The 11,615-nt window shown below is 47.1% G+C and overlaps 1 protein-coding gene across 1 annotated transcript in view; it reads right to left on the bottom strand.

Annotated features, from left to right (window-relative positions):
• Positions 1 to 3,974: 3,974 nt before the first annotated feature.
• Positions 3,975 to 11,615, bottom strand: part of KAT6B (lysine acetyltransferase 6B) — a 200,496-nt gene continuing 192,855 nt past the window's right edge. Inside the window, exon 18 of the mRNA XM_077821053.1 lies at positions 3,975 to 4,002. Coding sequence (XP_077677179.1) covers positions 3,987 to 4,002 — 16 coding nt within the window. The 3' untranslated portion in view covers positions 3,975 to 3,986. The remainder of the gene's footprint in view (positions 4,003 to 11,615) is intronic.

Below are 11,615 nucleotides of genomic sequence, written 5' to 3'. Positions count from 1 at the left end.
GCCTGCGGCCCGACCCACACTCCACCCTGTTCGGCCACTCTGCTGCTGCCCGCTACATCTCTCCTCACTCCCCCACCCGCTGCGAGACACCCTCCCCCCACGAACTTCCCCACACACCACTCTCTGAATCCCTCCTCATCCCCACCACCTGCTGCCTCTTGCCTCCTCACCCCCCAACCCGCAGCCAGTCACCTCCTCACTCCACCATACACCATGTCCCTGCTCATCTCCTGCCCGCCATGATACCCCCCACCCACCGCGGCTCACCTCCCCACTCCACCACCCTCTGCAAGACCCCTCCTGCCCACTACATCTCTCCTCACCCCCTGCTTGCTCACTCCACCGTATCCCTCCTGATCCCCTGCCTGCTGACACTCACCTCATTTCACCACCCGCCATGAGACCCACCTGCCCAATCATCGTTCGCCTCCTCACTCCACTGCATCGCTCCTCGTCCCCCAGCCTGCTGCCACTCACCTCCTCACTCCCCCACCCGCTGCAAGAGCCCCTGCCTGCTGTGTCCCTCCTCACCCTCCGCCAGTCGCCTCCTCACTCCCGACCTGCTGCTGCTCGCCTCCTCACTCCCTCACCCACCGCAAGACCCAGCCTGCGATGTTCCTCCTCACCCCCCACCGCTTGCCTTCTCACTCCACCGCCCACCACGAGAAATCCCGCCCCCACTGCATCCCTCCTCACCCTCCACCCCCATGGGGGCGGAGGCAGAAAGCAGCTGGGACCTCGGGGGGGGGAGATGGAGGGGAGGAGAGGAAGAAGACTCACCAGGCAGCAGCAGCAGGTGGTGCGGGCCTCGGGGAAGATACGAGGCCACCACAGCCCAGGTGTCCAGCAGCAGGTCACTGGCGGCTGCACCAGGGGAGGCTTAGCCTCCCCTGGCCTGTTATACCCGCCGCCCATGGTGGGGTGGGAAAAAAAAGAGACTTTGGGTTTAGCTCCCTGTACCTAAGCACGGGCTCCCTTCAGAGCCCCAAAATCCTAAAGCCAGTCCTGTTGGAAATGAACCAGCGCTGTAACACACAGTGCCTACTGCAGTTCCATCTATTGAGGCTGTTATTCTTTGACAAGGCCAAAAGCAGGCATTTATGGGAAGGGTCAGAGATATGATTTGTATCTAATCTGGAGAAAATAAAATTCACTTTGTTTGCCATTCCCAGTCTGCTTCTTTGAAGAATGACCAGTTTTTACTCTGTTCCCACTTTCCCTGCTACTACCACGTCCCTGTCTTGTTTGATTTGTCAGAATACAGTTGACTATAATCACTGAGAACAGTTTGGGGGCTGGCCCGGAGGGGGGTGTCATGCACCGAACACTCTCTAAGCAATGGGGTGCAAGTCACCTGGAAAACATAGCTATGCTCCAGCATCCTAAGGCTTGAATCTATTCTTTGAACATGCAGTACCGAACTCCAGCAGGATACAGTTTGGTTTGGTAAACCGATTCTGAGCAGCTGTTTGACACTCATAAGGCCTCTTACCTGTCAGCTTTCTTTCAATTGCTATTGGGGAGCTAAATTCCAGAACAGCACTATAAACGGGAACATTCAAGATGACATCAGACCTCGCAAACTTCTCAACAGGTAGCTACTGTGAGCAGCGGCCAAGGCCATTGCCCATTGCTACAGCTCCCCCGCTGTAGAAAACATGATAACATGAAGAGCAGGAGATTCATCGTAACTGAGTTTGGGAAGCCAATGAAGCATCACGAGCTCCCCCCCCACTGCTGCATAATCAGTGCCACCAGGCCATCCCTCTTCCAACTTCTTTACCAGTTACTGCAAGGTCCTTTTTCCTTCCCCCATCTCTTCTCCCCAGCCCCTCATCCCCCCAGTTATGGCAGTGCTGGGGACACATTCCCTCTGTTTGGATCTCTGGGTTCTCCTCCACCTCTATGCTAGTCCACATAGGTTCCTGTACCACGTTCATCACCGCAGCATCTGATGTTTGGGCAGAGGAGTGTTGTGTTCTAGATTTTCTTTGTTTCAGTATACACGTGCAGTTTGTAATATGGTTAGGGTAGAGGAGGCAAGATCAAAGCAATACATTCCGCACTGAGAGTGGAAGGCAGCGAGGTTTGGGAAGGCCCTTTGCTCCTGCAGGAGCTCATTCCACAGTCTCAGCCCAGCCCCTGAGAAGCTCTGTCTCCTTTATCCTTATTGTAGAAGGTTCTACTTTGCCAGAGAAGTTACTCCGCAGTTCCTGCAGTCCCCTTCATTACCTCTCTTCCTCACCAGTTTCTGCATCACTGAGCACCTGATTCTCTCCTCCAGCCCTCATTCCATTACTCTAGCACCGGACACCTGTTTCCCCTGCCCCTAGGGAAGTTGCATTGTCTGATGAAATAACCACAGGGCAGGAGCCAGGAACCTCTGAGTTCTATCCCCAGCTCTGCCACTGGCACAGACTGTGACCTCTTGGACACATCACCAGCCAGGGTGCACGGATGGGCTGGAGGAGAAGAAAGGGTGCCAGGAGACTGCAGCAGTCATTGGGCTGGCTGTGCAGGGGAGAGGGGACATGGATGATGCCAGCCAGGAAGGAGGCACCAAAAGAGGCATTTCTGGGCAGGCCTGGGAATTTGGTCTCCCCAACCCCAGCTCCCTCAGCCTTCTGAGAGGTGTAATCATACTCTTAACTTCTCCCCTTTTATTCACTGGGGGATAACATCTACTTCACAAGGTGCTTGAACATTAATGTCTGCACAGCACTTTAAACAATGGGCAGGGAACTGCCTTGGGTACCATTAACTAGTCCTCCTCCCTCTTAACTACTGCAGTATGAGGCACCCATTTCTCCATCACTGGGCACCTCTCTTTACCCCTCCATTAACCCCCGACCCCATGAACTCAGCTCTAGTGTATGCTATATTCAGGGCCCCATACCCCAGGTAACCCTCCCATTTCCCGCTGACGGAAGCTGTTCGTCAGGATGATGCTTTGGAGAAGTAGTAGGGACAGTCCCGCCTGCCCATGGAAGGCACACAGCCCCATGTGTTAGAGCAGCATGAAGCCTCCTGTCTGACTCGCCAGTGCGGCTGGATGCCACGCCAGCACCAATAACTAAAATCCCTCTTCCACCTACAGCTTGCTAGGAACCTTTGCTTCTCCCTCCGGGATGAGGACCTGGCCACGCTGGTCCCTGCAGGATTCCTGTCATTCACTATATCAGGACATGAGAGCTAGAACAGCACTCGGGCTCCAGCTGGTATAAAATGTGGCAGCCATCACCTTCATGGCTTAGGCCACTGTGAATGTATCTAGCCTGTGACCCAGTTCCTCCTCGGTCCCCCAGACAGCTGCAGCTCTCAGTTTAGAGCCTCGGTCATAATCATCAAAGTCAGGACTGGATCGGCACGCACCTATGTTACACACTGCATTGCCAGCCATTTGCCACCAGGACAGTCAGGGACAATGCAGCTCATAAAGCCCAGCATGAAGTATGCCAGAACCAAGGTCAAAGCATTCCCAAGCGGATCTGGCTGTAGAAGGAACTTCTGGAGGACAGGAGATGACTTCAGAGTCTAAAAGCCTTAGGAATAATGTTGCAATCGCTTCCTCTTTAATAACACTTTTCCTCCATAACTGATAGTCACAACTTCAAACCACCTCCTGTTCCAATCGTCCACTCCCACCCAAATTCCTACCCCAGCAGAGCTTTCTATAAGAAGGAGCCAGAGACTTCATGAAGTACACCAGGGACGTTACCGTTCCCAATCTATTTTACATGGAACGTGTTCAGATGTTACAGTGATGGGCAACAGCACAAACCCCAAAAATAGATCAATTAAATCACACAGAAAGTGAGTGCTGGAGGGTTTCCTGACCTGGAAGCTGCTGGGCAGCTAGTCAGCCAGCCAGCCAGCCAGCCATCTCATTTGTGCCACCTCCTGGCTTCTCTGCGTCTACTTTCTTCACATGAGAAGCTCCAGTGGAGCAGCATGCAGAGGTCACACAGATGAAGTGGGTCACGCTCTCATTCTGCACAGCAGCTTTTGGAACAGGGCACAAAAAAGAAAACAAAATAAAAACCAACAGCAACAAAACCACCACACATACAACATCTCCTGAGCAGGTCAGGAGAGCAGCAAAAAATAGGAAATACAAATACTGCCAAAATTACACACAGCGCATCTCTTGTATGTTTGCACCATCTAGTTTTAACAGGCTCTTGCTAAATGTTCGAAAGGTCCAAATGTCAGAAGGCTCGCTTCTAATGAGTTTAAAGGTTCTGTCTACCACACATGATTGACTGGGATACAAGACAACGAACCAAGTTAGGAGAGAAAGACGTCTCCTTATTGCTATGGGCTTTGTTCTTCTGGAGCAGCACTTGAAACAAATTTAACTGCTCAAACAATATACATTCTTTCTCTTGAGCAAACTGCTATTTCCTTTGGGCTGCTAAGGAGTGGTTTATGCTTAACATTATAAACAACCATGCTTCAAATAAAAGCAGTTTTAATGAGGTTCTGCATGTCTGCTTTTTTAAAGAGAAAAACACACTGAAGAGAGACAGTGTACGTTAACCTGAGGATGGAAAATAAAACATTTACAAACCACCATATTGTTTTCATTATCCAAGACGGAGCTGTTGCTATGCTCTCAGTTATAACTGTTTATATTCACGAACAAGGAGCTGGGCTTGGGCCACACTACAAAACATTACTATGCTCAAACATGGCTTCCAACAATTCTGTTAACTGACACAGAAGGTGCCAATCTGCTCTGCCCACACAATGCTGAATAGGGTTTGGTCACCTAATACTAGCACTGGGAACTATGTTCAGAGATGAACATTTGCAGCTGAAGGTTTGCAGCATGGACCAGACCTCGATGTTTTTCCACCTAGTCAAGACAAAAGACTAAAACAAACCACATTACTTCCATACCTTATTGACACCCTCAAAGGGACACAATCAACACCTTCTCCTCAGGAGTTTGCTCGTCAAACTCAAGATCTCAGTTAGAGAAAGGCTCATCTTCATGGCCCAGGGAAATAACTGCCTCACAGCACAGGAAACCAGAGCATTTTCTTCTTTTGTACCAGGTGAACCACAAATAAGGGTACTGCAGGGAGGCTGTGGAATCGAAGCAGGGAGAGTGACTGAAAGTGGGACACAGCATCTCAAGTGGATGGGGCAGATTCTGTCTTTGAAGGCGGTGAGAAGCTGCTCTGATGGGGAAGTCTCAGAGGAAAGGCAGAGCCATATCACATTCCTGAGGAGCTTGGTCTTGAACTGAGTTCGTGTAAGTACCGCTCATGGACTTTACAAACTGACTGTTGCTAAGTGTGTTTCAAAGATGAATTTTCGGATGCCTTTTACCTGCTCTTTGTGGGGCTTGAGTATCTCTAATGCGAGATGGTGAGAAAGGAATTCCTGTATCTTCATTCTCCTGGGGCAGGAGGGCAGCCACCATCCACCCCCCTGCAACACCCATGCCACAACACAGGCTGGTGCCACCAGTCATGTAGTGTACATATTTTGCCACTCCAAACCTCAGAAAAAAAATTCTGGGTCTAAAGCATTCACAAAGGCTTTGTGCAGGAGATACTTTACCCTCCCTCTCTCCCTCACAAAGACCTTCCAGGCCAATCCCTCAGTGTGCAACTCCCTTTCAACTGGGGCAATGAATTAATTTGGGACAGCTGACCCAGCCCTAGTATCCTGACCATCTTTGTATTGAAAGCACGCAACTGTAGACTTTCCTCTCTTCTGAGGAAGAGTTAAACTCTTCTTCTTGCCGATAAGGCCTATACATCCCATCACACTTTTATGGGTCCTCGCGTCAACCATGCAGACAGATGGAATGCATCATCGTCCTCACTTCACTCTGGTAGGTGGCAGCCAGTGTGGAAAACTCATCCTCCCCTAGCCAGGGTACCAGCTGTTTCAGTTCCTGTCCTTGGCCCGTTCAGTGGCTGTCCTAGCTAGAAGTGGATTTGTAGCTGGTTTGTTAAGTAGGTCCTTTATTGTGAAAAACAGACTGGAAATTATATTACAGCAAAGCTCTCTTGGGTCTGAGGGACAAGCGAGTGTCTGTCTGCACAAGTCTCACTGGAAGGAGAGAGCAGATGAAAAATTCCATTTCCTGTGACCTGTTTGCTACTGACGGGGATCGATTGGGTTTGTGATTAGTGATTTCCCCACCAGGGATAGGAAGCAAATGCTGAAATTATTAAATGTATCCATCTGGCACAACAATGGATCATGTGCTCCTAAGACTGAAGGCCCACTGCTTGCAACCTGCACCCAGGCACTAGATCAATCCTATTATGCAGAGATTCTCAACTGGTCTGTGCAATACACACTGACTCTTCCTTATCTCCAGCAGCATTTTGCATCTGAAGAAACTTCAATATTTCCATAAAATTACTTTCCAATATAAGCAATTGCTGTACTTACCTCAGGGATGTTCTTCCATAGTCAATGGGAGAACAGTCCATGTATTAAAATGTGGCCCATGCTAGGAATATAGCTGAGTCCCTCCGCTACAGTGGTTGTTAATAGTGGGAAGGGACTGCCACATGGCAATCTTAAAGACCAATTCTCTGTTTTCCCCACAACCTAGAAAGAAGCTTAATGGTCTTTCTATTTAGATGGACAAGGCCTATTAGCAAACTCATCAGCTTGCAAAACACAGGATCTGAGCCGTTTGCCTATTAGGAATCTGCAAGTTGCCATCGTACCATAAAGATAAAAACAAGTTCTCCTAAAAGGAACTGATTAGAGTCAGTATCTTGAGGGCTCTAAAAATATCACTGGAAGGGCCAAGTTGGTTGTTCTCCATCTAAGTCTGGAGAACTCTTCTGGGTGCTGCCCCCTAGGAAATGAGTGCTTGGTCCAGTGAGTAAAATCAATACAATGTTCGGCACAAAAAGAATGAAAAATCATCATCATCCTAACAAGCATGTGGGAAAAGGAAGGGATTATAAAAAATGGTGCAGAGAACAGCCAGCCAAAGTCTCCAGCCGGCAGGAGCAGGAACAGCCAACTCAAGGAACTCTGGACAGTCCACTCAAACCGCTAGAAGTTCTGTCTTTGCCCTGCTGACTGGCTGTTCGCTCCAACTCCTACCCCCACAGCCTTTTCACCAGTTTTATTCCATACCTGCCCTGCCTTACTCTTCCCTCTGCCCCCCCCCCACCACTCCCTTTCCCTTTTCTTTCCCTTTAGCTCAACCCCTCCTACGTAAAGCCACCCATTAAAAAAAAAAACACCCTAACACCCACGGAACTAACATCATGTTTGCCACCATCTCATTGGTCACATTGCCCTTCCCCCACCTGTCTCGTCCAGTTAGACAATATTGTCTCATTGTTTCCATGTACTTCCCATCTGTCTGTCTCCATACTTAGATTGTCAGCTCGTTGGGTCTTTCTGTACTGTGTTTGTACAGCACCTAGCACAATGGGCCACAACTGGGGCTCCAAGGCACTGTGAGACTACATATAAATAAAAAATCATAATAAGAGGTAGGAAGCAAATTGGCTGAGAAAGAAATAAACATCCAGAATCCTGACGCAGGACAGGTGTTTTGCTGTATTATGATTGGTTGCTACCTGCCTGACAATGAAAAAGGACTATGCCAATAGTCTGCAGCAATGGCAACCAGGCAACAGAAAATACTTTTTCTATAGCACCTTCCATCAAAGTATCTCAATGTGGTTTTACAAACATGAGTTATTCAAACTTATCACTCATTATCCCTATTTTAGTGAGGGGGAAAATGAGAGACAAAGAGGCTAAGTGACATGCCAACGTTATATATAAAGGTTCTGGCACCGCCAGAAATAAAACCCCATTCTGCACATTAGTCACAAAACCCTCCCGCTTCCTGACCTTCTTGATCATTACTGATCTGGGCTTCATTTGCACTGAGAGAGAGGAAGTCTTCATCTGCCATTACCAATCCCACAAGCCATCCAGTCCCTAATAATCACTATAATAATGGATTTATTAGACATGCACATGCTTCCTATGTGTAAAAACAATCAAAAGATCTTTGCTGCATCAGTTACTCGTTTTTGTATCAGTAATACGTAAATTCATATAGCCATAGGATATAGCAGCGTGACCCCTCCCTTACTATGGCAGTTTGCTGGATTATTCCACCGTCACCATTCTCATTATCTATTTATAATATACCAAATGGAGTTTTGTATCAGCCAATCTGAGTGACAGCTAGTTAATTTACTGGTAAAAACTCATTATGTGCAGATTTAGGGACAGTGGGTTTATTAAAAGCTTTTTGTGTCTGGGACTGATTACACAATACATGCTTTCTGTTGATATTACATTCCTTCCAACAGGATTAGCTCACAGGTTGGGTCTTTTTAATTTGGTTAAACTAGCCCAATCTTAAAGTGCAGTGCTAATCACTTAGCACTGATTGACTGACAAAAGACTGAGCAAAACTGGCATCTTGGGGAAGAGTGGTGTTTCAGTGCATTGGCATTTAATGGCTTGCACGTCAAATGGGCTCGGTTTATACTAGGAGCGTTTGGCTATATAGCTTATTCCAGCCCCCACTACTGGCAAAGGCAGTTTTGCCAGTAAATCTGCATCTACACCAGGGATTGGCAACCTTTGGCACGTGGCCCGTCAGGGAAAGCCACTGGAGGGCCGGGACTATTTGTTTACCTGCAGCGTCCGCAGATTGGGCCCATTGCAGCTCCCACTGGCCACGGTTTGCCATTCCAGGCCAATGGGGGCTGCAGGAAGGGGCGTGGGCTGAGGGATGTGCTGGCCGCTGCTTCCCACAGCCCCCACTGGCCTGGAATGGCAAACCGAGGCCAGTGGGAGCTGCGATCGGCCGAACCTGCGGACGCTTTAGGTAAACAAACCGTCCTGGCCCGCCAGCGGATTTCCCTGGCTGGCCACGTGCCAAAGGTTGCCAATCCCTGATCTACACTGTTTACAGCTATATCAATCAGGGCATAGGCGCTGACTCCGTGGGAAAAATCACAGGGAAAAATCAGTGGGTGCTTTGCTCCCACCAGCAGCCAAGCTCCCTGCCCTGCGCCCCACTTCCTCCTCCTCTGAGCGTGTCGCGTCCCTGCTCCTCTGCCTACCTCCCAGTGCTTCCTGCCTTGCCGCCACCAAACAGCTGTTTGGCAGTGTGCTTGGAAGGTGGGGGAGGAGTGGGAATGTGGCACGCTCAGGGGAGGAAGTGGGAAAGAGGCGGGGCCAGGGTGGGGATTTGGGGAAGGAGTTGGAATAGGGGCAGGGAGGGGGTGGAGTTGGGGCAGGGACTTTGGGGAAGGGGTTGGAATGGGGGCAGGCCAGGGCTGGGAGGGGGCAGGGCTGGGGGCAGGGGGGAGTCAAGCACCCACTGTTGGGAGAAGTCAGCGCCTATGAATCAGGGATTACACCGTATACTTCTGACCAATATAAAACTTTTCTAGCACAAGCTGAGAGTGTAGATCTGACCTAACTGCCAGCCATGCAAACTCACCAGAGGTTCAGAGTCGGGGTTCTTTCCATCTTTCACACCACCAGCCATAATAAAAGGTTCTGCTGTCCTAATTAGGCCCTCTTCTTAACACAGCAACCCCATGTTCTTTTGATTATTCCTGCAATAGCATCTGTGCAAAACTCATGGTCCCCACAGGGAATGCTGATTACAAGTCAGCAAATAATTCTGTTGATCCACTTCATTGAAGAGAATCCAGCTGATACTCTCTTCGCTATGTCGGTTCTTCACGGATAACAGGAGTAAAAAGAAGTGAAAACTTCTTTGTTACTAAAGTGAGCAGAGGTGAGTGATACTGAATATAAACATGGAGCAGATCTATCTAGGAAGACAGGAGAGTTTTATAAAGCAGAGTTGTCAGTGTATAAATGCCACAAATGAAGAACTCAAAAGATGTCAAAAGCACTTGTCCTTCTGAAAGTAATTTGTTTCTGAAATTAATTATTTATTATGTGCACACAGTACACAATTTTTCATGAAACTTTCAATCATATATTACAATGCTGAGCTCTCGCAATATTCTAGACTCAGCATGCTCAGGGGCAGAGCACCACACCCCAAAACAACAGCTGGACCTGGCGTGAACAGTGCTGCAAAACTGGGGTCGCACAGCAGTGGGTAAGGCCCAGTTGTCTTTATTTTTGATTTCATATAAATATACAAATACAAGTCACATAATATGCTGCTTCTATTTCACTGTGCAATCATTTAACACACACAACTGCAGAGCTCCAGTTTAGAAATTTACACGCACACACAATCCTGCATGTGTTAATCTCCCATCACACATTGAAATAAGCACAGTTTTCTCTTCATTTCTCTTTGTCTTTGTTGAATTTCCCTAAAAATAAAGAGGCTACGGCAAAAACATTACGGCAGATGCTGCTCCTCCAAAGACATAGGCAGGTGTTTAGTTTTATGCACTACACATAGTCCCACTGGTTTCAACAGGACTATTCAGAGTGTATAAAGTTAAGCATGTGCGTAAGTCTTTGCAGTCATGTCCTTAATGCAGCATTATGGTTGACAGTTGAAACTCCCAAGAGACAGGGGTTCAAAGTTATGATTCTCACAATCACCATAGCCCCTGTTCATGCACACACCTACATATGTGAAGTAACTTCACACGAGTAGCCCCATCAAATTCAAATGGGATGACTCAAACATATAAAGATACTCACATGTGTAAGAGCCTGCAGGACCAGGGCCTTAATCTGACCACACTGGACATAAGTATTAAGGGGTGTTGTTTTTGTTATGTAATACACACATTTCTGACTTTTGAGCAGTTAGATGCCCAACTATGAAGCTTCTTTTATAGATGTTTTTCAATGATGAATTAAGATGGCTGATGATTTTATTACGTCTACCATGTTTTAAAACTCAAATTATGCAAAAAATCAATATCAGCTTTAAGCGCAGAAACATTTTTAGAAATTCTCATGAAGATACATCTTTTCTGTGGTTTTGTTTCACATGCACCTGACCTAGATTTGAAAGACACATTTCATTATGGCTGCATTTATGAGACATTTTCAATTTTTATATATCTACAATTGCCAGGGCAAAGTTGTTTAAATATGCAATACTGTGAGGCAAGTTCAATTCTGGATGTTCAAAACATCTTGGAAACTGGATAACTCTCCATTGTAACTGAAGATAGTAGTCAAAAGGACCAAAGGGAATGCAGGTTTAATATTGAGAGACGGCTCAGCACAAACGCTGTGTACACAACAGTAAAACAGCCTTTTAACGAAGTAACAACTTTCTTTCTTTTTTTTTTTTTTTTTTTTAAAGAAAAGTAGTCCACATTCATTAAATATTTGGTAATGTCTTATATATGTAATTATTCAATATTTTGTTTTATTCAAGTTATTTTTTAATTATCCTAGATATTTTTATTTTCACAAAGTATACCCGGTTGTGAAGTGTAATCTACATTTAACCTTTAAAGGCCTAATCCAAAACCCATTGACTTTAAGAGGCTTTGGAGCAGGCCCCCTAGTCAAAGAGATCTGTAATGAACACGGTAAGGCAAAGTGATAATTTTCCATGCAACATCAGACTATGACAAACACAAGAGGCTAAAAATGGCTCATCATAATTTATTTTATGTTAAAATGTACAG

This window comes from Eretmochelys imbricata, chromosome 7 (assembly GCF_965152235.1).
Source record: "Eretmochelys imbricata isolate rEreImb1 chromosome 7, rEreImb1.hap1, whole genome shotgun sequence".
Taxonomy (NCBI): Eukaryota; Metazoa; Chordata; order Testudines; family Cheloniidae; genus Eretmochelys; species Eretmochelys imbricata.
This window is presented reverse-complemented; position numbering and strand designations above follow the sequence as displayed.